General features: G+C 50.6%; 1 protein-coding gene across 5 annotated transcripts; it reads left to right on the forward strand.

The window, feature by feature from the left end:
- Positions 1–7,106: 7,106 nt before the first annotated feature.
- On the forward strand, positions 7,107–27,114 carry IPO13 (importin 13). Of its 5 annotated transcripts, none has more exons than XM_036892842.2 (20): positions 7,111–7,880; positions 9,619–10,355; positions 15,551–15,691; positions 15,800–15,941; positions 16,046–16,212; positions 16,425–16,545; positions 16,632–16,779; positions 17,221–17,402; positions 17,485–17,511; positions 17,695–17,841; positions 18,000–18,143; positions 19,451–19,531; positions 20,319–20,456; positions 20,649–20,745; positions 23,647–23,699; positions 25,939–26,005; positions 26,086–26,144; positions 26,287–26,376; positions 26,750–26,851; positions 26,943–27,114. In XM_036892842.2, the coding sequence occupies exons 1-19, from the start codon at positions 7,797–7,799 to the stop codon at positions 26,816–26,818; spliced, it is 2,694 nt and encodes an 897-aa protein (XP_036748737.1). In that variant the 5' UTR covers positions 7,111–7,796; the 3' UTR covers positions 26,819–26,851; positions 26,943–27,114. The 5 variants fall into 5 exon arrangements, 4 of the variants coding, with proteins under 4 accessions (XP_036748737.1, XP_057356112.1, XP_036748735.1 ...); XM_057500129.1 differs by having other exon boundaries at positions 7,114–7,880; positions 17,695–17,829; XM_036892840.2 differs by having other exon boundaries at positions 7,119–7,880; positions 26,670–26,851.
- Positions 27,115–27,233: the final 119 nt, after the last annotated feature.

Below are 27,233 nucleotides of genomic sequence, written 5' to 3' on the forward strand. Positions count from 1 at the left end.
GAGCTGAAGAGAGAGGGCTGAGCTGGAGACTGATCTGGCAGCTCTGAGCACAACCAGGGTGGCTGAGAGCACCATGAGGGTGAGGAGGGGGTACGGGTGGGATCCTTCAGGCATTTGGCACTGTTAACCAAAATCCTACCAGACCGCCTAAGTGCCTGCCCGCTTCAGCACAGGTGCCCCCTTTTGCCAGGCTTGAGTAAGGAGGAGCTGGCCAGAGCTCTCTGAGGACGGTGTGCATTCTGGGTCAAGGAGAAATGATTCCGTGCCACCACTCTTCTGTGTTCCTGCCCCAGTTCTAGGTGCTCCCAAACCTTTGGTGCTCTTGTGCTGCCCTAAAACACCCCCTTGGCTCCTCTCTCTGCCTTCAAACTAATTCAGGATCCTCAGCCTCCAAGTACCCTCCCAGCAAAAAATAAAATGGCGCCAGTGTCAGATACTGCAGTCATGAAGGCCCAGTTCCTGGGCCTGGTTGAGGATGAAGGGGGACATTCGATCAATTACAGGGTCATCAGCGCCATGGAGGCCCTGCTGGAAAGACTTGAAAGCCTGGCTTAGTCCACAAGCCCTCCAGTCCCTGCCCCTCAGTGGACATCTCTGCTCTCAGAGTGACTTAAAGGAGACAGATTGAAGCCATCTCCAACAGTGCTGGCAGTGACAGAGCCAGGTCAGAACCCGAGACAAAGGTGCTGGCTCGCAACACTCCCCAGCTGCCAGTTTTTGAGGGAGTAGGGTTTCCCCAACTCAAGGGTGCATTCTGGGCTGTGCCCAATGTCTCACCAAGTCCTGGATGAAATGGCAGCTTCTCCAAGAGGAGTGCACTCCCACAAGAACTAGCCTAAATTTGCAGCTCACAACAACCCAAATACCTCGAAAGGAAGGAAGGAAGGGAGGAAGGGAGGAAGGAAGGACAAAGGAAGGAAGGAAGGAAGACAAAAAAAAGCTATGTTCCCCAGAGGAAACAAGCTGCAGAGCTGCACTGCTCTGCCTCCTGGTCACCTGGCATATGACCACACGAGGAAGGGCATTTTCACTCCTGTGGGCCACAGGGGGCTCTGTTACCTCCAGTTTTGACTGTAGCCTCTTTTTTTTTTTTTTTCATATTTGCAAAACTTCATTGTCCGTTTGAGTGGTCTTCCCAGAACTAAAGTATGATCTCCTATAAAGGGGTATCAAGTTACCACCTCTTGCAAGACAGAGAACTACAGCCTTTGAAATGAGTTTTTCCAGCTTCAGGGAGCACCCAAAGCTTCCTCTAGATTTGTTTCACCCAGGAATTAAGGTTGGGGGTTCCACGTGCTCCCCTGCCCTTGCCAGTGGCTTTCCTCCTCTCTTGTCCTGGGCTTTCATATGCCCCCTGGCTAGAGAGGCACCACATCAAGCAGTGGACTGGCTGTCTAACTGAGATCTCACCTTGAAAAGGAGAGGTTGGGTAGAAGGCCAAGAAATCCAAGAAAAGATCTAGGAGAATCTCTGCCCTGTGAGATCACCTCTCTTACAGAAGTTGTTCTTAACCTGTTTTGGGGTTGTAGAGTCCTTAGGGGACCAGGTGAAAACCAAGGTGTCTCCCACCCACCCACCAACACCAAATGCAGAGAAAACCTCTGGCACAGAAATCTGACAAACACAGACCTTGAATCTCATTCAGAGATTCCTTAGGAGTCCATGCCCTTGAGGTTTCATGCCCCATTCTAGATACTATTATAAATGTCCTCCTGTAGCTAGATTAAGTCGTTCGTCTGTACTCAGGACCCCATATCAGGGCTCTTTGTCTCAGTTATTTGCAAGCCTCCCCATTCTTCAACCTTTTGCTATTCTAAGAAGATTATCTTTTTTCCCTCTGCATTTAAACTTGTTCAAATATTTCACAGCATAAACAAACTTGACACTGAGTGCAAATGTATATATATTATCTGCTTCCACCTTTCCTCCTCCACCAAGAGAGCTCTTGCTGAGATCACCGGAGGCCTTGTTACTAAGGCCAGAGGCCACTCCTCAGTCTTTAGTCCTTTGAACCCTCAGAAGTGCTGGACTTTATCAGCTCTCCTTGAAGACCTGTCTTCCCTTGACTCTCTCGATCCCACATTCTCCTGGATTTTCTCCCACCCCTCAGCTGCTCATTCTCAGACTATTTTTAGGCTCCTTTTCCTCTCTTTGCCTCTTAAGTGTTCCTCAGGTCTCTGCTGTAGGCCTCCTCTTCCCATTTGACTCTCTCCCTGAGCAACATTATCTATTCCCAAGGTTTCAGGTGCCACCTCCATGCTGATGAAGCTCACATTGCATCACCAGCCTAGACCTTTCTCCTGAGCTACGAGTCTATATTTCCAATACTTCTATCTACATATCTTCAGAAACCTCATACTTAACAAATCTGCCCTGGATATCTTCTCATTGTTTCTTCAGATCCATTCTCCATCCTTCTCTAATCTGCTCTGAGCCTTGTATCATGAACTTCTCTGCTCTCCAGCTTCCAGACCTCCTCCCATGTCCTCTCCTGAGTAAATGGCACCTGAGTAAACTTCCAACCAGTGACACAAACCAGAAACTTGGGCAACATCCTGGACTCCTTGAGTTTTGTCACTTCCCTTCTCCATTGGTCCTCAAATCCTTCGATCTGGCCAATCTGTCCCCTTTTCTCTGTTCTGTTGAAGTCTTCATAATTTGGGGGATGTTTTATTGCTTATCGTGACTGGTCTCTGTTTCCAGTTTCACCTCCTTCTGGTCCTTCTCAACCAAGCAGCCAGAGAAATCACTATTTTCTTAACATTAACTGAGCATTAATAGCCATGTTACAGGGATTCAGAGGTCAGCTAGAAACATGTTCTACCATCAAGCAGACCACAGTTAGAGCTGCAGGTGGGAGAAGGGTTGCCAAGTTTAGCAAATAAAGGACATCCAATAAAACTTGAACTTCATATAAACAATAAATACTTTCTTTTGTAAGTATGTCTCACTCAATAAATGGGACTTATTATACTTATACAAAAAATAACTGTTGTTTAGCTGATATTCAAATTTAACTGGTTGTCCTGTATTTTTTCTAGCAACCCTGGGTGAGGGTAAAAAAGTAAACCAAAAAATGCAATCAACCATTGTTAAGTCCCCCAGTAGAAGTAAGACTAGGGCACAATTAGGTATGTCAGGGTCGGGGAGGAATCTACACTCACAAAGGGAGAGAAATCAATTTTACCTGGAGGGAAGGGGAAGAGGAGCCAGGCCAGTTTCCATGGAGGAGGTGGCTCTTGAACTGAGACTTGACAAATGAAGTATTTGCACAAGGTGGACAAAGGGCACTGGGCTTGTACTGGTTATCCTTATTGTCTTTATTGCCTATCTGCTCTAAATTCATCCTTTTCACCTACCATACCCTTCTGGACAAGGTGAGTGTGGGTCTCATACTTGGGCAGGGGTTGGGGGTGAGGGCCTCTTCCTTGTACTATCTCAGCCCTAGGACTGTGCTACCCCTATATTCTTTAGAGTTCTCTTCACTTCTTACTAGCCAATCCCTCCTTACCTCGATCCCCTGTTACAGTTCAGAATTCTTATATTAACCGATCCTGTGTGCTTACTGTGAGGTTTCTCTTGATCATCCCAGCCTGACACAGAGCCTTCTCAGCAGTGGCAGCAGCATGAACAAAGGCAGAAGCCTGGAACAGCCGGGAGTGTCCCAGGACAGGCAGCAATGTCACGTAGAATTGGGAGAGGGCCCTTATCCAGACAAAAGGCTAGAGAGATTATAAAGGTCCTTGAACACTATACTGAGAAACTCAGACATTGTCTTGAGGGGAGTCACTGAACAGTTTTAAGTAGGATTGGCTAAGGATATGTTTCAGTGGAATTGCTGGCTATCTAGTATGGATCACTGTGTCTAGTATGGACAGAAAGGGGTAAGGCAGGGGGTGCCAGTTAGAGCTGCTATAGTCAGAGATGTTCAGGCCACAAATGCTGGCACCATGATCTAGGGAAGAAACAGTGTGGAGGGACAGCAGAGATGTGAGGCACAGTAAACAAGACTTGGTGATAAGTGGGTCATGAGGGCTTAGTGAAAGGGAGTTTCCAGAAGTCTGGCTTGGGTGACTGGTAGGAACATAAGGGATGTTGTATTTTTAGCACATGATTGGGATAAGGTGTGGGGGAGGTCATGAGTTTGGTTTTGTACATGTTCAACTTGAGGCGCTTGCGACACCTTCAGAGGGCAAGGAGGCCAGTGGCCACTGGATCTGAGGGTCTGGAACTCAGAATAGTCTGGGCCAGAGAGATCTGGGAATCACATCTGAAAGCCAATGGAGTGGTGAGATATCAAGAAATAAGAGGAGAGGCAGAAGCTGAGGCCTGGAGAAACGGACATTTAAGGAATAGGGAGAGGAGACCAAACAGGAGTGGTCAGAGTGGCAGAAAAAAACAAAGCAGAACAGGGGGAGGGAGCGGTCAACAGGGCCAAATACAGCAGAAGAATCAAGTCACATGAGGACTGAAACTGTTGGGTTTTCTTGCAACACAGGGGCCTAGGGATTCAGGCTAACGTTCTTAGTGAAAACAACTAAAAATACTAGACAAACAGATATTTAAAAAAATTAAATGCATCCATGAGCTGACAAACACATTAAAAAATAGGCCAAAAAAATAAGTGAAAGCAGGAAACCCCAAGGCAAGCAAAGCTCAGTAACTGGCTTTCACTTTGAGGGCATTGTCCTTACCAGGCAAACTGGGGCACTGGGTGGTAAGGGCACCCTAAGCTTATGGTGGAAAGCCTACTTGGAAACTTCTCCAGGACCCCAAAGGGCTATGCCCACACTTAAGGGCATAGAATTAGAAATAAACCTGCTCCTCTGCTATCTAACCCCTCTCCCTCAAACCAGGGCATTACAAAAATAATTGCCTGCATTTAACCTTGGTGCTAAATGGAAAGGGAAAACCTCCCATGGTAATTCTTAACTGTAAGCAGGCCTTCTTTTGTTTTTGCACACCAAACTCACACTATTTTGGAAGGCTGAGAACTTCATACTGAGAAGTTAATTTGTCATGGACATGGATTGCTAGTGGTTCCAGGTGACACTTTCTCCTGAATTTGGAGACCAGTCCTAGAGTTGTCACAGGTTCTGGCCCCAATATGTCTTACTCTCATCCCTCAGAGGAGAGAAGAACCTGTCTGTGACTAGTTTCCGCAAGATTCATACCTGACTTGGCTTCAAGCTATCCTGGATTGCCATCCTCCTCTCCTGGAAGTCCCCTTTGGTTTGGCACCCAACTTTCCCCAGGGCCTACGGCAATCCATCTATCCTTCGCAGTGTTTGTGAAGCATGTTCAGCAGCTTATTGTTGAGATTTGGCTTCTTTCCTTGCAGGGAAACCTCAGGCTCAAGAAGAAGCCCAGGACTGGAAGCAAGAAGAAAATTCACATTGATTAAGTTATGACCTCTGGGCTGAGCCCCATTCATAAACCATCTCAGCATGTCCTTCATTTGAGGAATTACTGTTCTAATTTTTTAAAAAGAGAGTTTCAGAAGTCAAGGTCTTATGGCTAGAAAGAGGCAGAGAAAGATTTTGAACACAGGCCTACGTCCAGAATTTGTGCTCTTAACTCTCCCCACATTCCCCACCTTCCATGGTGAAATCTCCAGTCAGCATCGGAGCCAGGGCATTCCACATCCCTAGGCACAGATCTAGACTCAGTACTTTATCTGGGGCCTCCTGTTTCCTCCTTCTTAATCTCCCCTGCCTCTACTCTTTCGTCTTTCAATTTACACAACTGACGGATTTTTCTAAAATGCAAATCCAATTCTCATTGCCCACTTGGAACCCCACAAGTTTTCACATTACACTTAGGATAAAGTCTAAACTCCTTCAAGAGTCTACTGCTCCCACTTGTCTTTCCAACCTCATCTTCGTTACTCATCCCTCTCCCTTCCTCACCCCACATATATGCCCTTAAACTGAACAAAAACTACTAGTCGTACTTGAAACACTTTCTGATAAAGATTTGTTGGATGACTAGATTCCCAATGGAATTAGCTTAACAGCTAATCAAGCCCCCTCCTCTCCAGCCTCTATTCCTCAAGCTCAGATAAAGCTTCTCCTCCTCACGGAAGCCTGCATCCCCCTTCTCAGGCCTCAGTGGCTTGAGAAAGCCAGAGCCAGCTTTCTCCACTGAACACAAAAACAGAGGTCCTTTTCCTTTTTGATTCTTTTCTTTCCCTTCTGGCATAGATGGCAAGACAAATGAGAGGTTATGGGTAGGCACTGCTGGGGTTTGTGGCCGACCAGATCTGCGGCTGGTCTGTGTTACCCTAGCTGTGTGTTCAGGGACAAAACGACCATCTGAAGAAAAAATACCTCAGAGTCGTTAAGAGAATTGGACCTCAGGCATACAAAGTATTATTCCTAGCGCTTAAACGTGAGCTATTCTTGTTCTAATCACTCATAAAGAGGAGTTGCTTCCAAAAACCTTAGGAAAGTCCCCGAGCACTGTCCATGGTATGTGGCTTCCTGGTTGCTCACTGGGTGGTCCCGAGAGCCGTCCTTTTTTATTCCCGAGGGGCGCCAAGCCCCCTTTCTTCTCAGGGTAATGCTAACTCCTTCCTAGACGACCCCTTTCCTGGGCCCCAGGATGCTCCCCGAGCAGAGCACCGGGGTGACCTGTCTCTTCCCGCCTACCCCTCAACACACACCTTACCCTCCAGCTTGGGTTCCCAGCTGCATCCACCGGCCCCTTGAGTAGCATTCTTCCAGGAAGGTGCTCCGCAGCGCCTCCCGCCGGTCTGACCCGGATGCCCGACGGTAGCGGCAAGCCTGGAGTTAGCCTGGTTCCGCGGGTCCCCAGCCCACGTGCTCCCAGACTCCGCCGCAAGGCGCCGCCCTCCTGCTAGGCCCAATATGGACTGCATTTCCCAGGGTGTATAGCGGCGGGGCCTTTGCTTGACAGGGGCCTCGAGCGGCGCGCCGCTCCGTTGCCTGCTCGGGGACGCGCAGGCTGGCGCGAGGAAAGGGCCAGGGACCCGGAATGAGTTTCCGCTTAGTTCCGCTGGGCAGTGCCGGGCTGTGCCGGACCAGGCCAGGGCAGGGGGCGGGGGACGGGAGTTAGAGGTGCCGGGGACAGGCGCTCGGGGCAGCCCACAACTGGCTGAGGTCCCCTCCCGGTCGGGACCGGGCCGGTTCGCCTGTCAGTCACTGGGGCGGAGGCAGCGGCGGTAGCAGGGCCAGAGCTAGGCTGTGAGAGGATCGCGGGCCAGGCCGTGCGGAGGGGACCTGCCACAGCCCCTCAACTCTACGGACTCCTCGCCCCAGACTCGTGAAGCTGCACCCCCGCGCTTCGTTGGACACCTCCGTAACCGCGAAGGGCTCTCGCCCCCGTGACTCCCCCACCCCTGTGACCTCCTCTTAGGACCCGAGAGCTCATTCAGACAAGGGTGTTGTGGGTACAGGCCATCGACCCTGTGACCTCTCAAGGGCTTGGGGCTCGGTTTTCCCCGCAAGTCTCCCTCCCCTATGACTCCCTCATTGATTCTGGGGACTGTGCCGTGACCTATCACTAGGACCCCGGCCTGCGAATTCCTCGCTGACGACTTCCTCCTCGGAGTCCCCCTCAGTGGGTCTCCTAAGAGAACACCTTTTGGTCTCTGTCAAGTCCCCCCCACCCCCCAACCGAGGTGGGGAGGCGTCGGCAGCCATGCCTGCCCAGGGCCCCCTGTCACCCCACCACTCCCTGGGCACTCAAGCCGGGGTCTAGCAGGGGGCCAGCAGTGGAGGAGCTGGGGCAGGAGACAGGTCAGGGTCCACCTCCCTGCTGGGGAGGGAGCAAAGATGGAGCGGCGGGAGGAGCAGCCGGGGGCTGCAGGGGCTGGAGCAGCACCAGCCTTGGACTTCACTGTGGAGAACGTGGAGAAGGTATGAGGGCCCTGGGGTGGGTACTCCAGTGACAGAGCAGAAGTTCTGGGAACTGACACATGCCAGAGCCTAGGCCTGGGCTGGGTGCCTGCTGGGATGGTGCCCCCAGAGCACCTGGCATTTGCTGTCTCTCTGGGAAGGCAGAACAGCAGTGTTAAGGTTGTCCTAATGGGCTATTTCTGGACTTCCTTAGACCTTGGTCGTCTGTATATACTCTAAAAGTCTTGGGATGGCCCCTCCAGGGTGCTGATGGCTTAGACCTCCAGCCAGACTGGCTATTCTCCAGCACCAAGGGAACTGCATGAGCAGCGCAGTAAGAAACCAGGAATCCAGGAGACCTACTCAGTCCCCAGGAGCCATAGTGATGCTGAACCATCCTGGACCTGTTTTGTTGAGCCAGAGTCTCAGAGAACAAATTGCAATAAAACAATCTGGGTTATATTTTCTCTCTTCCTTGGAATGGGAGTCCTTCTTTTATTGGATGGAGGCCAGACCACTCCTGGCAGGCAGGAGTAGGGCTGGCCCCTTTTGTTCTGTGCTGGATCCAAGGGGTTTGGTCCTGCTGGCAGCCTCAGGGTCCTTCCCTACTCACCTGCCCCATAGCTTCCTGCCATGGCCCTCCCAGGCTCCCCCCATTGCCTGGTCTGCCTTTTTTTAACTGCGTGTCTGGTTTTTTCCTGGGCTCTCTTCCCAGAGGCCTGGACTGCAGACAGACATTACCCCTACCTGGGATGAGTGGGGAAATGGGGCACCCTTTCTTGCGGTTGCAGATATTCATTTGTTATTCTTGAGCCCTGTTTGTCATACCCAATGGTGAAGATGCATCCCTTTTGCTTCTCTTCCCTGAGGGGCCAAACAAGGGACAGTGGCTATAACTGGTTGTCAGGGGTACAGGTAGAGCTAAGCCTACTCGGATGGAGCCTGCTTTGGGGGTCAGAGTCCTGTTCTCCTTCATCCATCCCTTGGGGCTGGGCAGTGTTGGCATGGTGGCACACTGTTCCTGGTGCTTCCAGGGAGATAAACTGCTGTTTTCTACTGTGAGGTCCCAGTGGAATTGGGACCCTGGGGATTTGGATAGTTGAAAGCTCCAGGCTAGGCATTTGCCAAGGCTGCAGGCCAAGACTTCTCTGGACCAGCTTTTTGGACTCTCACATGTGCTCTCTCAGAGGTATTCTCACCCTCCCTCCAGTATGGCTCTGTCCTCGGGCTGCCTGGCAAAGTCTTAGTCCTGCTCAGATTTCACACTGACTTTGGTGCCAGCATCTGGAGTGACCTAGGGGTGATCCTGGGGTTGCTGAATGGAGCCGTTGGGTTGATGGCAGCAGCTGTGCCTGGAGGATCAGGGCCCTTTAGGCTGTTCCATGCTCTTCTCAGGCTTAGCCTCATCCCTATAGAGTCATTCCTTCCACCTGGGCCTTGCTCCCTACTTCAAGTGCCTCACCTTTGGGGATCTCAGCCTCCTCTTTTTCTGCTTTCCCTCTGGAGGTTCACTCTCTGAACCCATAATGTTTTGCTATAAAAGAGGATATGGTAGAATGTGGGCAAAGTTCAGGTTCTCAAGATATCAGCAGGACCCCAGACCTAGAAAACACTGCAGAGCCCTAAGCTATCCCTTCCTGCTCAAAATCCCCTGGTCAGAAAGAGATTGCAGTCTTACAGGACCCAGTCATGTCCTCTGTCTGGGCTGTGGCAGGATCCAGAATGGCCAGCACCCGCTCAGTCCTGTGCTGTCCTGCAGGCGCTGCACCAGCTCTACTATGACCCCAACATTGAGAACAAGAACCTGGCTCAGAAGTGGCTGATGCAGGCCCAGGTTTCCCCACAGGCCTGGCACTTCAGCTGGCAGCTACTGCAGCCGGACAAGGTGCCTGAGATCCAGTACTTTGGGGCCAGTGCCCTGCATATCAAGATCTCTCGCTACTGGAGCGACATCCCCTCTGACCAGTATGAAAGTCTAAAGGCACAGCTCTTCACCCAGATCACTCGCTTTGCCAGTGGCTCCAAGATTGTGCTGACCCGGCTATGTGTGGCATTGGCCTCACTGGCTCTCAGCATGATGCCTGATGCTTGGCCATGTGCTGTGGCAGATATGGTACGGCTCTTCCAGGCTGAGGACTCACCGGTGGATGGCCAGGGCCGCTGCCTGGCCTTGCTAGAGCTGCTAACAGTGTTGCCCGAGGAGTTCCAGACCAGCCGCCTGCCCCAATATCGCAAAGGCCTGGTGCGGGCCAGCCTGGCGGTGGAGTGTGGGGCTGTCTTCCCGTTGCTGGAGCAGCTTCTCCAGCAGCCCAGTTCACCCAGCTGTGTGCGTCAGAAGGTGCTCAAGTGCTTTTCCAGTTGGGTGCAGCTGGAGGTGCCACTGCAGGACTGCGAGGCGCTCATTCAGGCTGCCTTCACTGCTCTGCAGGACTCAGAGCTCTTTGACAGTAGTGTGGAGGCCATTGTCAATGCCATCTCGCAGCCTGATGCCCAGAGGTGAGCTGGTACCCATTTTCCCTGAGAGAGCCTGCTTGGCCAGCCACACATCCATCCATCCATCTGTTCAATAAACACTAATTGAGTGCCTACTGTGTGCCTGGTGCTATGCTGGAGATACAAAGAATCAAACAAGACGTGGTCCCTGTCCTTATCATTCAGAGAGGGAGACAGACATTAAACACCTAACCATCTAATGAATTATTCAATTAAAATATTTGATTCTTTCTGTTCTTTCCTTCAGCTAATCAGCCACTAAGTTCTGGCTGTTTGGCTCCTGACTACATTGCAAATCTATTTTTTGTTCCATTTCCACTGCCACCACCCTAGTCCAAGCTAGTCACCATCATCTCTCTCCCAAGATTACTGTAGAGCTTTCTCACCAATCCCCTGGTTGTCACTCTTGTACCCTTCGTTGTCTTGTACCTGCAGCTGGAGTGATCTGAAAATGAAGATCTAATTTTTCTTTTCTGCTCAGAACCCTTCAATGGCTTTTCACTACTCTTAGAATAAAGTTCAGAATCCTTAATATGACTCACAGAGGTGGTGCACAGTATGGCATCTCCAGCCTCACCTCATGCCATGCTCCTTGCTTTCTTCACAATCTTTGCACTTCCTTGAGTGTCCCGTGTTCCTTCCAACCTCTGAACCGTCACGTATACTTGGCATATCACATCTGCCTCATCTTAAACTTCCTTAGAGAAATCCTCAGTGATTTCTAAGACTAAATTTGGTCTCTATTTTTTATTTCAGAACTCCCAGTGTTTTCCTTTCTTAGCTCATAACATGGTTTCATTATAAATTAATGTATGTCTCCCTATTGGTCTCTGTTCTGTGAGGACAGGCACTTTGTCATTTTTACATTGTCACATTTTGCTTGGTGGCACTTGGTAGCATTCAATATTTTTTGAATGGATGAAAAGTAGGAGTTGTCTGAGAGGTGAGGGGTGGGTAGGGGTATAAGAGGTTGGTGGAGGTGGGGAGTGTTCTAGGCTTCAGGAACTAAAGCAAGAGCAAAGACCTTGGGTGGGAAGCACCATGGTACATTCAAGGACCAAAAAGAGTGTGAGTATAGTGATGTGGGTGGTCAGCAAATGTTGAGCACTTGTTTCTGTGTTGGGCCCTGTGCTGAGCCCTGGGGCCATAAAGATGAAAGGGTTGACTTCTACTGATCAGGGGCTCACAGTCTAGTAGACACATGAATAGGCAAGTACAATCAGTGTGATGTATGCTCTAAAACGGAGAAAGCCGAGAGCTGTAAGAGCCCAGAGGAGACATTCAACCCAGTCTGAGAGTTCTGGAAGACTTCCTAGACGAGGTGACAACTGAGCTGTGCTTTGAAGGCTGTGTAAGATTTAGCTGGCTGGAGGTTATGGATATGGGGAGGACCTTCTTACTAGATGAACTAGCCTGAGCAAGGGAACGGTGTGATTAGACAGAAGGGTTTAAGGACCAGTTGTAGGAGATTGGGGCCCAGATCATGTAGGACCTTATCAGCCAGGCATAATATTTTCTTCTTCATCTAGAGGATGATATAAAGATATTAATGCATTTTAAGAAAGGAAATGGCATGATGAGACTTAAAATGTAAGCTGGATTGATTGGCCAGGGCAAGACTGGAGACTTGACACTAACATTTCAGAGATGAGGCTTTGGGAACCCTTGGCAGAACTGGAAGGGAAAAAAACCACTGAAAGAGATGGCACAGGGGAATGGTTAATGGCTCCAGCTTTGGCATTAGTCACATCTGAGTTTGAATCCCAGGTGGTCCACTCAGTAGATTTGGATAAGCCATTTTTAAGCCTCTTTCTTCATCAGTATGGTGGGTGTGATGTACTGACATCACAGAGTTGTAAAGGTTTAAATAGGATAATGTGCACAGGGCCTACCCCTGGCATTCTATAAAAATATTTTGGCATGAGGATTAAACAAGAGAATGTCTGTGAACAGTTTAGCATGGTTCCTGTGAACTCCATAAAGGGCAGTCACTGGTATTTGGTGTCATTATTGCATTGGCAGTTTATGATCTCTTTCCCCTAGTTTCTTAGTTTTCCAACTTAACATGGGTATACCAAGTCCCAGGTTAAAACGTTTCTTGGCAGCCTGAAGTGCTCGCAGGGCTCAGAGAGTCGGTGGCTAAGGGGAATTGGCCAGCATCAGTGCCTCGGTTATGTGGGGTGTCCTTGGATACACCCGGATTTACCCACCCAGCCAGTCTCTAGGGTTTGGCAGGTAATTGATGCCTCTTCCTCTGAACCAATGAGCAAGCAAGGAGCCAGTGAGGGAACCCACAGCCTCCTGAGCGCCCATTGGCTGAAGCCCCCTTGGTTGCTTAGCAACTCTCCCATTTTTCTCAGTTCTGCTCTGGGAGCTCTAATTGCAGGTCTGGGCTGAGCTCAATGTGAGTGGCAGCCAAGGAGTCTCAGCAGCCCTGCCCCAGCATCTCAGCTGAGCTGACCAACAGGAGCAAACCTCTTGAGCCCATCTTAACTATGGTCCTACAGACATCCTCTCTATCTCCTTCCCCCAAACCTAGAAACCTCTGGAGGCCTCAGGCCTGTTCTGTCTACTCATGCACAGGTCTCAGGCTCAGGCACCCAGGTGGTAGGAAATCTATGCAAGAGTGACCCCTATGGCTGGGCTGCACCCAGCCTAGAGTCAGAGTTTGGGCCTTGCTCGTGATAGTCTAGGTGCCTAGCGTTGGCTTGGAGATTGACCTGCAGTGGCTTTGACTCCTGGGTTGTCCAGCTACTGCTTTCTTCATCTGCTCTCCCCTTGACTGAAGTTGTACTCAAGTCACCCTTAATCCATTCCTCCACAGCTGTTGCTGTTTGCTGTCTCTCCTCCAGAAAGTTTTTTTTTCTGAAAAAAAGCTTTTCACTGGGGACTGGGAAAGGAGAGACGGTGAATTAGACAGGCTTTTGGGGGTTCCCATCAGTTAGAATTTGAGATATGGACAGAGATCTGCACAGACCCTTTGAGGGAATTCAGGTTGGGCCCAAAAGGGAAGCAGACCTGAAGCAATTTAAGGGGCTCTTGTCAGCCTGGAATCTGTCTCTAAGTTGCTGTATGACCTTGAGTAATAACTCTGAGCCTTTCTGAGCTGTGTTGTCCTTGATTTATCCTATTATAAGACTGAGACAAGATGAATTAAGGACTTTCATTGAATACTTACTGTGTGCATGAACTTTGGCAGGTGTGAGGGAGACTCGGAATACAGTGAGGATGTGATGGGGGGATGGGCACTACTTCCTGCCCTATCAGCTGCTGGGAAGCTTGTGGGCTATGGCCTTGGCCCTGCCTCTGCTCTTTGTGCCAGAGTCTGGCTTGAAGGTGCCCATTGTCTTGTGGTGCAGCCCGTGTCAGGGTCATGAGTCTGAAACTATCCCAGTTGTCTCTAGGCAGCATCCACGGCTGTCTCTGGGTTGGGGGTATACTGGTATAGATACCTTGTCCCACCAGACTAAGGATGTGAAGAAGGCCAGCATCCTGAGCTGGTTGCCTCTGGTCCTTCTCATCTTCCCTTATGGTTGTAACATTGCCTGCCTAGCACCCTGCTTGGGGTGAGTCCAGATAGAACCCCTCTGGAACATCAGCCACCCCCTTCCCCATAGATTGCAATGGCAACACTATGATTGACAGCAGAGGAGTCCCAAACATCTGGTTCCACCTGAGAATATCACTTTCTCTGGTTAGTCTGATCTCCGCAGAGCCAGCTGCTGGGGTGGGGCCTAGGGGATCAGAACTAGCCTTCTCTCAGTCTTCTTTGCATACTGTGCTTCCTCTTCTCCTCCTTTGGGGATCATTGTGCTTCAGGACTCTGACCTTGACCCTCTTTTCTCTCATTCAGCACTTTTCTTCCTGGGCAGTTCTTATCTACTCCCATAGCACCAATTACCAACTGTTCCAGATGACTCAAAAATCTGTCTCTAGCTCTAACCTCTCCATTAGGCTTCAGGTTTTTATATCCAATTATCTGGACACTTCTACCTACATATCTCTCACCAGGTAGCTCTGATTCAATATGCCTAACACTGAACTTAGCACCTCTGGCCTCCTATTAAATTTGTTACTGTCTCTCTCCACCCACGCCTCCAGGTCTCAGTAAACAGCTCCACTGTCTCCTTAGTTTAGCCAGTAACATGAGACTTGTCCTTGACTCTTCTCTATTTTTGTATCCAGTCCTGTCCATTTTGCCTTTTAGCGCCCTTTGAGTTCATCATCTACTTCTCTCCTTCCTACTGCCACCAGAGTACATAGGACTTAGTATTTGGTGGTAGCAGGTGGAGTAGAATGTGGAGACTGATGCTCGCAAGAGCTGTTGCTGGCTCCTGAAGTCTTTAACAGAGCTCTGGAACCTCTTGACTCCTCAGTCTCCCATCCTTGTTCAGTCTCCCCTAACACTGTCTGTATGAATTTTCTAGAGCTTATATAAGAAAGTATCACACATTGGGTAGCTTTAAACAACTGAAGTTCATTGTAGCGGCTTGAGGTCCAAAATCAAGGTGTCGGCTCCTTCTGAAACCAGTAGGAGAGTCCCTCCTCACCTCTTTCCTAACTGTTGTCAGTCTTTGGTGTCCTACCTACATATCTTGCAGCTGCAGAACCCCAGTCCCTGCTTTGTCATCACTTGTTATTCTCCCTGTAGGTCTCCTTCACATGGATGTCTTCTTATAAGGACACAAGTTATATTGTATTAGGACTCCCCACCCCCACTCTGTGACCTCATCTGCAATAACCCTATTTCTGAATAAGGTCACATTCTCAGGTATTGGAGGTTAGGACTTCAACATACCTTTTTTAGAGGGAGAGAGTTCAACCCAAAACAGTCTGCTCTCTGGCTCCCCCAAATGTATGTCCTTTTCATGTGCAAAATACAATCCCCTCATCCCAACCTCCCCAAAACCTTAACTCATTCCAGCATCAACTCTGAGTGCAGTTGGAGAATACCATTCAACCCTTAACACTGACCTTCTCATACTTTCTTCCAAGAGTTTTCTTGGAGGTTTCTGACCTAAGGTTCTTCCCAATATGGGTAGTATCAAAGCTGCCATGTAGCCCTGACTTTTTTTGCTTTGGATCTGATGTGGGGAGGGGGGCTTTGATGGAAGTCAGGGATAATACACCTTTCTTTGAAAGCTTGTGGATGAGATGGGCAGACAGCTCTGATGGGTCTCCTCACCTCATGCCTCCAGGTATGTGAATACACTCCTGAAACTCATCCCGCTGGTGCTGGGATTGCAGGATCAACTGCGGCAGGCAGTGCAGAATGGGGACATGGAGACCTCCCATGGCATCTGTCGCATTGCTGTGGCCCTGGGAGAGAACCACTCCCGGTGAGGAGTAGGGCACCTGGGGGTGGGATAGCAGAGCCCCCTAAGAGGTGGGGTTTTGGGGCCCTCTTGGGGGAGTGGAATGACCTTACCATATCTCCTCCTTCCCAGGGCCTTGCTGGACCAAGTGGAGCACTGGCAGAGCTTCCTGGCCCTTGTTAACATGATCATGTTCTGCACGGGCATCCCTGGCCACTATCCTGTCAATGAGACCACCAGCTCCTTGACCCTTACCTTCTGGTACACACTGCAGGTGTGTCTGCGTGACCTGTAAGACCGGGCCATGATGGCAGAAGGTGGGTCACGGCTTCTGCGCCTGCTGGTGAGGTGGCTAACTTTCTTCCCTGGCTCTCTCAGGATGACATTCTGTCCTTTGAAGCAGAGAAGCAGGCTGTGTACCAGCAGGTGTACCGGCCAGTCTACTTCCAGCTGGTGGATGTGCTTCTACACAAGGCCCAGTTCCCTTCTGATGAGGAGTATGGATTCTGGTCCTCAGATGAGAAGGAGCAGTTCCGAATTTACAGGTGACGGTAGCAGGCTGATCTAGCTCTAAATGGAGTCCTGACATAATGATGCAATAAAACGTGGGGCCAAGCCTAGGCTTCTGGCCCCTGAATCATGGGGGCTCCTTTCCCTATTCTCTAGGCACTTCTTGAGGGTTGTGGGGGTATGGGGGTGGGCCCCTGGGCTTGGAGGCAGGATCCAAGCAGTGTCTAATGCCTTCATCTATTCTTAGGGTGGACATCTCAGACACGCTTATGTATGTCTATGAGATGCTGGGGGCTGAGCTGCTCAGCAACCTCTATGACAAGCTGGGTCGTTTGCTCACCAGCTCAGAGGAGCCCTACTCCTGGCAGGTACTTCCCAAGCCTGACTCCCTCAGCCTTCCCAGACCTGTCACACCCTCCTCCTCAGCCAAACCAGTAGCACCCTTTTTTCCCAGCACACAGAGGCCCTGCTCTATGGCTTCCAGTCCATCGCAGAGACCATTGACGTCAACTATTCAGATGTGGTGCCCGGGCTCATTGGCCTTATCCCACGGATCAGCATCAGCAACGTGCAGCTGGCGGATACTGTCATGTTCACCATTGGTGAGATCTGGCACACACCCATGAGCACATTCCCAGAACCACAGTCACCCATCCCAAGCCACAGGCAGCCTGCTAGGTCCTATCCAAAATGGGAGAGACACACATGTTCACACACACAGTCAGCACTGTAGCCACTGACTGTTCTGGCACGTCTAGGAGTCCTTCCTATAGTGTTCTGAGCTGCAACTCAGTGAGGCTAGTTCACTATCAGTGCAACAGTAGTGCTGGGCCTCTACTGAGTAGCTCGTTCTTCCTTCTCAGCTGTAAGGCTTGCTTTTGAGCATGTGCCTGCATATTTTCCCATTAGTCTCCTGGATGAGCAGTGCTCTATACCAGGCCTGCAATTCGACCCTGCCAGGAGCTCTGCCAGCCTTGCAGGGACATGCTACAAAGCCAGCTTGGCCTTCTTCCAGTATCCTCTCATCTGCCTTCTTCCCCCAGGGGCTCTGTCTGAATGGCTGGCTGACCACCCCGTCATGATCAACAGCGTTCTGCCCCTCGTACTGCATGCCCTAGGCAATCCCGAGCTCTCTGTCTCTTCTGTGTCCACCCTCAAGAAGATCTGCCGAGAATGCAAGTATGACCTGCCGCCCTATGCTGCCAACATTGTGGCTGTCTCCCAGGTATGCAGGGGCCCTGGTGGGGCTGGGTATGAGAGCACAGTCTGTACTGTGCTGATACCGAATTCCTTCTTTTTATCCTCAGGATGTGCTGATGAAACAGATCCACAAGGTGAGCTCAAAAGTTTCTAGGGGCTCTTTGGTGGGTATTGTGGGAATCTATGGAAATTCTATATTCTGCCTTTTCTGACCCCTGTCCCTTATTCTCTGTTCATGGAACGTTCCCCAAGAGGTTCATTCTTCCCACCCACAACCAGATGTGTCCAGGACTGACCCTCCATGTTCTGCCCCATAGACAAGCCAGTGTATGTGGCTGATGCAGGCACTGGGCTTCCTGCTGTCAGCTCTGCAAGTCGAGGAGATTCTTAAGAACCTGCACTCACTCATCTCACCCTATATTCAGCAGCTGGAGAAGCTGGCAGAGGAGATAGTGAGTGAGCTGGTGTGTGTGTATATGGTCAGAGAGCAGGGGTGGGACTCGGGGGCTTCCCTTTGTGTGGGCTATGGCTGCTAAGGGGTGGATTGGAGCTAGAAGCAGGGCTGGGGACACAGGGCCGTGCTGGGTAGGAGATCCAGAGCTTGGTTTGATTCTCCCCATAGCCTAATCCCTCCAACAAGCTGGCCATTGTCCACATCTTGGGGCTTCTCTCCAACCTCTTCACCACGCTGGACGTCAGTCATCATGAGGATGATCATGAAGGCCCTGAGCTCCGGAAGCTGCCAGTGCCACAGGGACCCAACCCTGTGGGTGATGTTGTCATTGCCATTGACCCCTCTACCCCCCCGCCCCCCCAACAGTGTGAATGTCATTGTTACCTCCAGCTCTATGGGTAATATTGTTATTTTCCCCCTGGCCCCATGGGGCATGATGGATTTGGTCCTCCGACCCTGTGAATGACCTTATCACTGCCTCCCCTCTTCGGGGAATGATGTCATTGTTTCACTAAACCCTATGGTGATGTCTTTGTTCCCAGTTCAACTGGGGTGATATCATTGTGGTTTCCCTGCCCCATGGGGGACACTGACATTATCATTCAACTCCAAGTGATGTAATTATGGACCCCTGTGTAACCCCCAACTCGGTGGGGCCTTCCTCTTCAGCATTCACTCTCTCCTGTGGACACTGAGGATACTTTTCATGCTCCACATGTAATAGTTCTTGCCATTGAGTTGCTCTCAGTCTAGAGAAAATACATGTAAACAGAATGTTGCAAAGCAGCGTGATAACTACTGTGGTAAGTGGGGCTGTTATGCCACCTACAAGCTGTTTAATCTGGGGCAAACCTCAGCTTCCTATTCAAAACCTTGGACATCAGAATATCTGGCTTGCTTATCTCATGGAACTGTGCTGCATAGCAGATGTGGTCTTGAGTGGAAGTACTTTGCATATTGTAAAATTCTGTTCAAATTTGAGGGACTGCCTTGGTCATTATTCCCAAGGTTCTCCTGGAGAAAAGAAAGCCACAGTATCCTGGCCCCTCTACTCAACTCCCTACTCCAGTTTCAGTTACCCTTTTGGCTCCAGACCAAGCCTGGACCACTCGCATCCCACAGAGCTCCTTCTCCTTTTGTGGTAGTCCTCATCCTGCTCTCCTGAACCCCCAGGACCTCAGTCTACTCCTGCCTCTTCATCAGCTTCTCATACCTATGCATCCCTTGGGCTCTCTTTCCGAAGCCAGTCCGGTTGAGACAGCCTCCCCACTTGTTCAGGGGCTAGCCCATAGGCTTTTGGTGCTAAAAGTGTTTACTGAGCAAGTGGATAGGGAATGATTTGTTCCAGAAGGTTACAAGTTTTAATGATCTTCTGAAGCACTCATAATATACCTGCTTTTCATTTGAGGCTTTCTCTAGAATCTCTAGAATTCAGGACATCCTCTTTCATTCATGGCGACTTCAACAAATCAGTCCTTTTCCCAGGTTCCTATACACTGAGTCCTTAATGTGCAGTTTGAGGTAATAGGCTTGACCTCCTGCCTGCTTTCTATTGCCAGGTCCTTCTCGGGTGGGTGAGAGTTGTGGTGGGGGCACCTCATTTCTTCTTGTGTCTTCAGGTGGTCGTGGTGCTGCAGCAGGTGTTCCAGCTTATCCAGAAGGTGCTGAGCAAATGGCTGAATGATGCCCAGGTAGTGGAGGTGAGCCCTGACCCTTGCTCTCTGCCCCGCTGGTTTCTTTGCTCAGAGGTGAAGCAGGAGGAAGGTACTGCTCCCCCATCTCAGCTTGCAATGGTCTGGAGGAAATAAAGGAGGCAAATCCTACCCCATAGACATAAGGAATCTTTTAGGAAGACATTTAGAACCCCCCAGTATCACAAGAAGTGCTCAACCAAAGGACTGTGATGTTGGGGTGACATCAAGGATTCACTACCTGCCTTTGGTCCCTTTTCAGTTCAGGATTTTCTTGCTATCACTGCTCTCTGAGAGGAAATGGTAGAGATTTAAGTAGCAAGAGTTAAGTTACAAAGTTCCATCCTGTGTCCCTCTGAGAAAGGCCTTTTTGCCTCCTGCCTTTCAGGGAGACTGTCAGACTCCTTTACCTTCCTTTGTTCACAGGGCCAGGCAGGACTTATAGGTAAGGATCCCTTTGTAGGCCTCCTCTCTGCAGGGCCTCAGTTCTGTTCCAGCCAGTTGTGTCTTGCTGACCAGGGCCCCTTTGCTTGCTTGCTTTCTTCTTCTTTTTTTTTTTTAACTGAAATCTACATGACATATAACATTGTTTAAACTTAAGGTATACAAATGTTAAACTGATACATTTATACATTGTATTTTGATTGCCACTGTAGCAAGAATTGGCACCCCTGTCACATCACATAATTATCTCTTTTTAATGTTCAGAATGATTAATATCTAGTCTCTTGGCAAGTTTGATGATTATAATACAATACTGTTACGTATTTCGTGGGCCCTTTGCTTTCTTCCCAAGGCGGTGTGTGCTATCTTTGAGAAGTCTGTTAAGACGCTACTGGATGACTTTGCTCCCATGGTGCCACAGCTGTGTGAGATGCTGGGTCGAATGTACAGCACTATCCCCCAGGCCTCTGCTCTTGACCTCACTCGACAGGTGGGCTCTTTGATTGGAGCAGTAGTGTTGAAGATTTAATCACAGTCAAAGGTCTGACTGAGGGATGGGGTGGCTGGGTGGAGTCTGGTGGTTGGCTACCCTGGCGTAGGGGTCCTCACCTGCATTCCAAGGATGTTGGTCTGTCTGGTAACACAGAGCCTTGGCTAACCAGTGTTCCCTGCTTTGTTGTAGCTGGTCCACATCTTTGCTCATGAGCCCGCCCACTTTCCCCCAATCGAGGCCCTCTTCCTGCTCGTCACATCTGTCACACTCACTCTCTTCCACCAAGGTAGGTCCTGGCCGGGGTCTGTGCTGCCGCCACTGCTCTGCTTCCCTGATTGGGGAGCCAAAGCTGCCCACTCTGTTTTCTTCTGTCCCCTGAGTTGCACATGAGACTTGGTGGGAAACTGTGGGATCAAGCACAGCACAACTGTCACCCTACAAATAGTTGATGCCTTAGGTTGAAGTGGATAAGAGTGAATGATGTCTTCTACTGACCTGCTGGGCTCAAGGCCAGTCTGGATGTGGGGGAAGGTGGGGCCAGAAGCTCTGAGATACTCGGGGCACCAGGCTGGCTCCTTTTCTTTGGGTTATAATGAAAAGTGGAAAGGGCATGGTTTTTGAAGTCAGACCTAGAGTCTAAGCTCATCACCACCAACGGGTTGTGTGACCTTGGGCAAGTCACTTTTGCAGAGCCTTCATTTCCGAATTTGTGAAATGGAAATTTCTTATACTCAGTAGGATTGTTATAGGTATTAGTAGCATCTTCAGTCCCCTGGCTTGGAGATTTTGCACATCAAGTACTCAGTGAGTGCTCGTTCCTTTCCCTGCATGCAGGCTTATTCCTGTCTAGACCAAAAACCTTTGGCTGTGGTCCCAGTCCCCCATTCACTATGGCCTTCTGCCTGAGACATTTGGGAGCACGGAGCTCCAGACTTGTCTAACCCAGGCTTCTGACTTGGAAAAGAAACAGTGCTGCTCTGCCAGCCTTTTGAGTCTTGCCTTCATTTATGGTTTCAGGCTTGATGCTCACCGGGCATCAAGCTGGAGCCAAGTGCACTTTGCTTACATTCTCAGTGTCTAGTCCCATGATGCTGGCCCCTGCTCCCGTGGGCCCTGTGTAGGCCCCAAGTGGGGAGGTACCCAGGTGTGGGCATCCTCAGTTCTACCTCTCCCACTCCTTGTATCTAGTAGGGGAAAATTCTTGGCGGTCCTGGTTCCCGATTATCCCACAGTCTGCCCATTTCTCTCCACCTCCATGGCCACCACCTCAGTGTGGGTATCTGGATCACCTCAGCGATCTTTTAACTGGTTTCCATGACATTCTCCCTTCTCTTCAATCCATTTGGCACCCTACAGCTGTCATGTTCTTTACAGAACACAAATATGAGCTTAAAACCTTTTCACTCTGGCTTAAACCCTTTTATTGCTGCCCCTTGTCTAAGATACCACCCCACTCCCACCCACATCACACAGCTCTTGAATACCTTTCACTGTCCTCTCCTGCCAGCGCCCCGTGACTCCAGCTATCCAGCCACATTGACTTTTCCCTTACTATAAGATTGCTGTGCCTTGCTTCCCTGACTGGCATGCCCTATGCCCTTCCCCAGGTGAGCTCTCACTCCATGCATTACCCAGGCATCAGTCCTCAGAAGCTTCTCTGCAGCAGCACTGGGTGTTTCTAGCTTTGTGCTGAAACTGCATCATGTACACACTGTTGATAGAGCACCAACCACACTCAATAGTTTCATGTCTGTCTCTCACCTAGAATAAACCCCTTAAGGGCAGGGTTAGGTCTCTTCTCTCTACATAACCAGTGCTCAAAATGACTGCAGGCATCAGATGTTGTTGAACAAGGAAGGGGAGGGCTCCTTGCCTTTGGAAACATTCTTCCTCACTGTCTGGCCCACCACTAGCAGGGCAGCTGCTTAATGTCAAGCCTGCTGTCTGCAGGGGGACCCACGCATGGGGCACACTGGGCCTCACTTTCCAGGACTTGACTGACTCGGGGCTCAGATGTGAAAGGGATAGGCTTTAATCAGTGGCTCCTCATAGCCTGGAGAAGGAAGCAGGGAGATTATTATGTACTTTACAGTTGGGGAAACTAAGTGTTGTGGCTTGCGCAAGATCACACAGCTCCTTCGTGGTGTCTCAGGCAGATGGTCCTGCAGTGCCTCCTGCTGAGCGGAGCAGCCCAGGCAGGAGCTCCAGGTGCATGCCTTGTCTTGCCACAGGCGTCATCAGAACTGGAGGCAGAATAGTGTCCAGCCTCATATTTGTTGGGCTTGTTGGTTGTCTTGCAGGCCAGAATGACCTCCTTATATTATGCTGTCCCTGTCTTGCCATCCCTTCCTCAGGCTCTGCCCTTCCACTGCAACATGGGGTAACATATTGACTGGTTTCCTGCTTTCTTTGTGAGTCCAGATGGTGGAGCTGGTTCTCAGCCCTGAGCCTGGCTCTCTGCTGATTTGATGTCCATATGGAGGGGTCTTGCTGGGTGGGGCTGTCAGTTTTGGCCTTATGATACAGTTTCCTCCCATAGGCCCTGCCAGTGGCTTGCCCAGCCATCCCTACAGCAATTTGGTCACTGCCCTACCTAAGGAGTCCTGTGATTTAAATGGATCCAAGAGATTCCTTTCCTTGGCCAGACAAAGAGCTCTGAGGCCATCAAAGTGAGGGGGCAGCTGCTCAGGCTCTGATATCATGGCCTTTCCAGGGCCTTCAGCCAGGCCTTCAAAGGAGGTTCTAAGGACCAACTTCCCACTGGCCCTGCCCTCCTCTTTGATGGCTGGTGATGGGGAGGTGTATGCTAGGAAGCAGCATAGGGTCACCCCAGCCATCTGGAGGCTGCAGCAAGCGTGTGGGGGCTGTTTCTTCAGCTATGTGGAGTCCAGCATTGCTCAAGCACCAAATAATCACTTGGGGGTACTGGCCAGAGGAGGACTGGGGAGTAGGTGGAAGGCCCCTTGGGAGGGAGCTGGGGCAGGCCCGTCCTTCACTTTGCCGTCTCTTTCTGTTGGGCTTCTCCCAGTTCATGGTTTTTGTATGTTTTGTTTCTTTATATCTTGCTTCCTGCTGCTCATGTGCCCCCACGCTGTCTCCCTGCAGGCTCTCAGTCCCACATAACTATATGAGGTTGAGTTGCTGTTTGTATAATTTTTTCTTAAGTTCCATCTTTATTATATTTTAGGGCCCAGGGATCATCCTGATATTGTTGATTCATTTATGCAACTCCTGGCACAGGTGTGTTTTAGTTTTATTCATTCACGTTCTGTTCTCTCTCTTTCTCTTTCTCTTATGTTGAAATTCAATTTAAGCCTATTTTTAGCTTTCTGTTGACAAATTTTTTTTTTCTGTTCAGTTGAATAGAGTTTCTTCATCTGTTTCGTGGAAGTTGACAACCCAACATCCTCCTTTAGCGCCCCTTTGCCTCAACTAGCTCAGTCTTCCGCAAAGACCAGGGAGAGGCTGATCCTGAAGGGAGGGAGCTGGGCTGGCCTGGGGGGTGGGAGGGAGTCACTGTGCCCAGCAGCTCCTGTGTGGCTGGGGTGCCCAAGAAGTTCAGGGGTAGGACCAGAGTTGAAGGGCCTGGAGTTCATTGTCCCCGTGCTCCTGCCGGGAACTGCCTGCCTCAGTGCCCCCTGCCTGCTCTTGAGAAGGGGCTGGGGGGAGCCCCAAAGGGATGGGCTGAAGGTGAATGTGCTGCTGTGGGGCCCAGAGCTGGGCTGCTGGACAGATCGTGCTACTGCTGCGGGTGGGGTGCTGACCCCACCGTGAGACCGTGTTAGGATGTTTGCTTTGGTGTGTGTTTGTGTTAGACCTAATTTGTATGTTTTGAGTTTGGCTTGGGAAGGGAACAGAAATAACTGCTGTGTGTAGCACGTGTATTGTGTTGGGTGTTGGATAAATGTGTAGTTGAAGCGTGAGCATGTTCATTGATGACCATTATATGTTGATGGAGTTTTGAATGTTGATACATGCTGGAGGTGTGTGTGTGTGTGTGTGTGTGTGTGTGCGTGCGCACGTGCGCGCACATGTGTGTACAGCTGCGGGAGTGTGGAGTATGGAAGAGGGAGTGTATGTTGTGGTAGCCATATGTCTGTACTAGGGTGTGTATGTTTGGGAAGATATATGTGTTGGGCTGTGATAATGTGGGATTAGTGTGGTGGGGGTTCTGTATATTAGGTGGTCCTGTGGGTTGGGGTAAATGATGGATTTTTTACTTAATCATTCCGCATATTTATCAAGTGTGTAATACGTGCTTGGCACTCTGCTAGGTGCTGAGGATACAGTGGTGAGGAAAGCAGGCTCAGTTCTTACTCTCCTAGAACTAGAGTCTAGTGATGGTCAGGGGTGCAGGAGGGGTGGGGAATCGGAAAGGAGTGTGTTCTGGGCTTGGACAGATGCATGTCACTCTCTGTGAGGGTGTATCTTTGGGGTGAGGGCGTTTGAGTGCGTATCTGTGAATGGGTGGTTGGGAGAGTACATTGGCTGGAGAACTGGGTAGGTTGAGGGTGTGGGCATGTGAACATGGTTTGGGGGTGTGTGGGGTTTTGGGAATGTGAATACGTAGTGTTGCAAATGTGGGAGAGCATATGTATAAGGGATGTGATGGGGTGCGTTTGAGGGTAAGTAGGGTGTTTCAAGTGAGGGTGCACGTGGGATGTTTGCACATGAGTGAACATGGGAAGTGGAAGGTGTGTGAGGGCTGGAGGGTCAGGGATCTCTGTGGTATGCATTGGGGGCTGCTGGGGAACAGTAGTGTTTGATGACTGCTGGAGCTGTGCAGAGCATCTCCTGTGACCTGAGGATGTGCCAGTCATGTCCTGGTACCACTTGGGGTGGCCTCTCTGCCCCCTGCACTCCATCTATTCCCCTGCACTGGCTAAGGCTGGCTCCTGGTCTGGGTATGGCTGAGATGGGCTTGGATGCAGGGTATCGTGGGTGAAAGATGGGGCCATGGCTCCAAGGCTTCTACCCTACTTGCCCTCTTTGTGAGCTGGAGGGTATCGGAGGGTACAAGTGGGACATGGGAGGGGGGCTTTTGGACTGAGCTTCATGTCCAGCTGCCATCTCTTCTTTCTGCTGCCCTGTTAGTAAATTCAGGGGGCCTCAACTGCCTCTGTGAATCAAAGCAAAGTCACTTCAGGCTACCAGGAGCCTGCAGGAGGTCTGGCCCTGATGAAGGAGAGAGGGGAAGGTGGTTATGCAGGGAGTTACTGGAACCCAGGCTTTTTGCATTATGATCACCCAACCTCTGTTACACACACCTGTGTATTCGTGTACACATAGCATCCCTTCACTGTTCCCCTCCTGACTTATTGAACTCTGGAGTGGTCTGGATCCCCCAGAGATGTCTGGGTGACTGGTATTGGCAATCTCTGCCTGTGCAATGTGAAGTTGGGGCCTGGGGTGGCAGGCAAGTAGGGGGATGGTCCTTGGAGCTAGCTGGGGCTGGACTTACCAGCTCCACCTCCTGCAGGCTCTGAAGCGGAAGCCAGATTTGTTCCTGTGTGAACGATTGGATGTCAAAGCTGTGTTCCAGTGTGGTAAGTGGGGCCATGTGGGCCTGGGGCCCCCTTGGGAGGATCCTTAGGCCCCATCTGATCTGCCTCTGCCTCTCCCACAGCTGTGCTGGCCCTCAAGTTCCCCGAGGCACCTACTGTCAAGGCCTCCTGTGGCTTCTTTGTGAGTCCCATGCTGATCCCTGACTTCCCACCACCCTACACCCAGCCCAGGACTCCAGGGGGTAGGGGTGTGGTGTGTAAGTCTTGTCTCCGCGGAGAGCAGGGAGAGCACTGAGGCTGATGGGCCTCTCCATCCTCTGTAGACAGAGCTGCTGCCTCGATGTGGGGAAGTAGAACCTGTGGGAAAGGTGGTACAGGAGGACGGCCGTGTGCTGCTCATAGCAGTGCTAGAGGTGAGATGGAGCAAGTGGGGTGGATGGGGATGGTTGACCCTCACTGCTGAGGCAGCTGCCCTCCTCGGAACCTTGTGCCTTTGTTCTCTAAGCTTTCTGATTCTGTTTCTTCATCAATTCAGTGACTGAAAGTTAGGGTTGCTGTGGGAATCAGATGGCTCCCAAAGGCAGCACTCATTTATGTCATGTGCAGTTCGGCTGAGGAACTGTCTGAGAGTGGGCGGGACATGGCTAGGCACCCTTGGCTGCAGAAGGCTCAAGGCCCTGGTGTTCTGAGAACCCGTCTCCCTCAGGCCATTGGGGGCCAGGCCTCCCGCAGCCTCATGGACTGCTTTGCCGACATCCTATTTGCTCTGAACAAACACTGCTTCAGCCTCCTGAGCATGTGGATCAAGGAGGCACTGCAGCCACCTGGTTTTCCCTCTGCCCGCCTCAGCCCTGAACAGAAGGATACCTTCAGCCAGCAGATCCTTCGGTGAGCAGAGCTAGTGGTACCCGAGCTTGAGTGGAGAGGAAGAGGTGGTGGTGGTGTGTGGTTCTAACCTGCTCTCTCTTCCCTTCTTCAGTGAGCGAGTGAACAAGAGGCGGGTGAAGGAGATGGTGAAGGAGTTCACACTGCTGTGCCGGGGGCTACATGGCACAGATTACACAGCTGACTACTGAGGGACACCCTCGTCCCACCACACCTCCTCCTCACCCCTCCCTATCCCCAAAGAGTAAATTCGGACCCTCACCACACTGCTGTCTTTGCTTCCTCTCTGCTGCTATCACCACCTAACTAGATGACCTCAGAAGGCCAGAGGGAAGGATGGGAGGATGCTTGGACCCAGGCCCGGGTAGGGAGTGGTGGGGCCAAC

The sequence above is a fragment of the Manis pentadactyla genome, chromosome 4 (genome assembly GCF_030020395.1).
Source record: "Manis pentadactyla isolate mManPen7 chromosome 4, mManPen7.hap1, whole genome shotgun sequence".
NCBI lineage: Eukaryota > Metazoa > Chordata > Mammalia > Pholidota > Manidae > Manis > Manis pentadactyla.

Bases quoted from the DNA above. Each gene is read 5' to 3' on its own strand.
- IPO13 (XM_036892840.2), top strand. From the start codon at position 7,797: ATGGAGCGGCGGGAGGAGCAGCCGGGGGCTGCAGGGGCTGGAGCAGCA. The intron at 16,546-16,631 runs GTACTTCCCAAG...CTTTTTTCCCAG, and splicing joins AGGAGCCCTACTCCTGGCAG to CACACAGAGGCCCTGCTCTA. The intron at 20,746-23,646 runs GTAGGTCCTGGC...ATTATATTTTAG, and splicing joins ACTCACTCTCTTCCACCAAG to GGCCCAGGGATCATCCTGAT.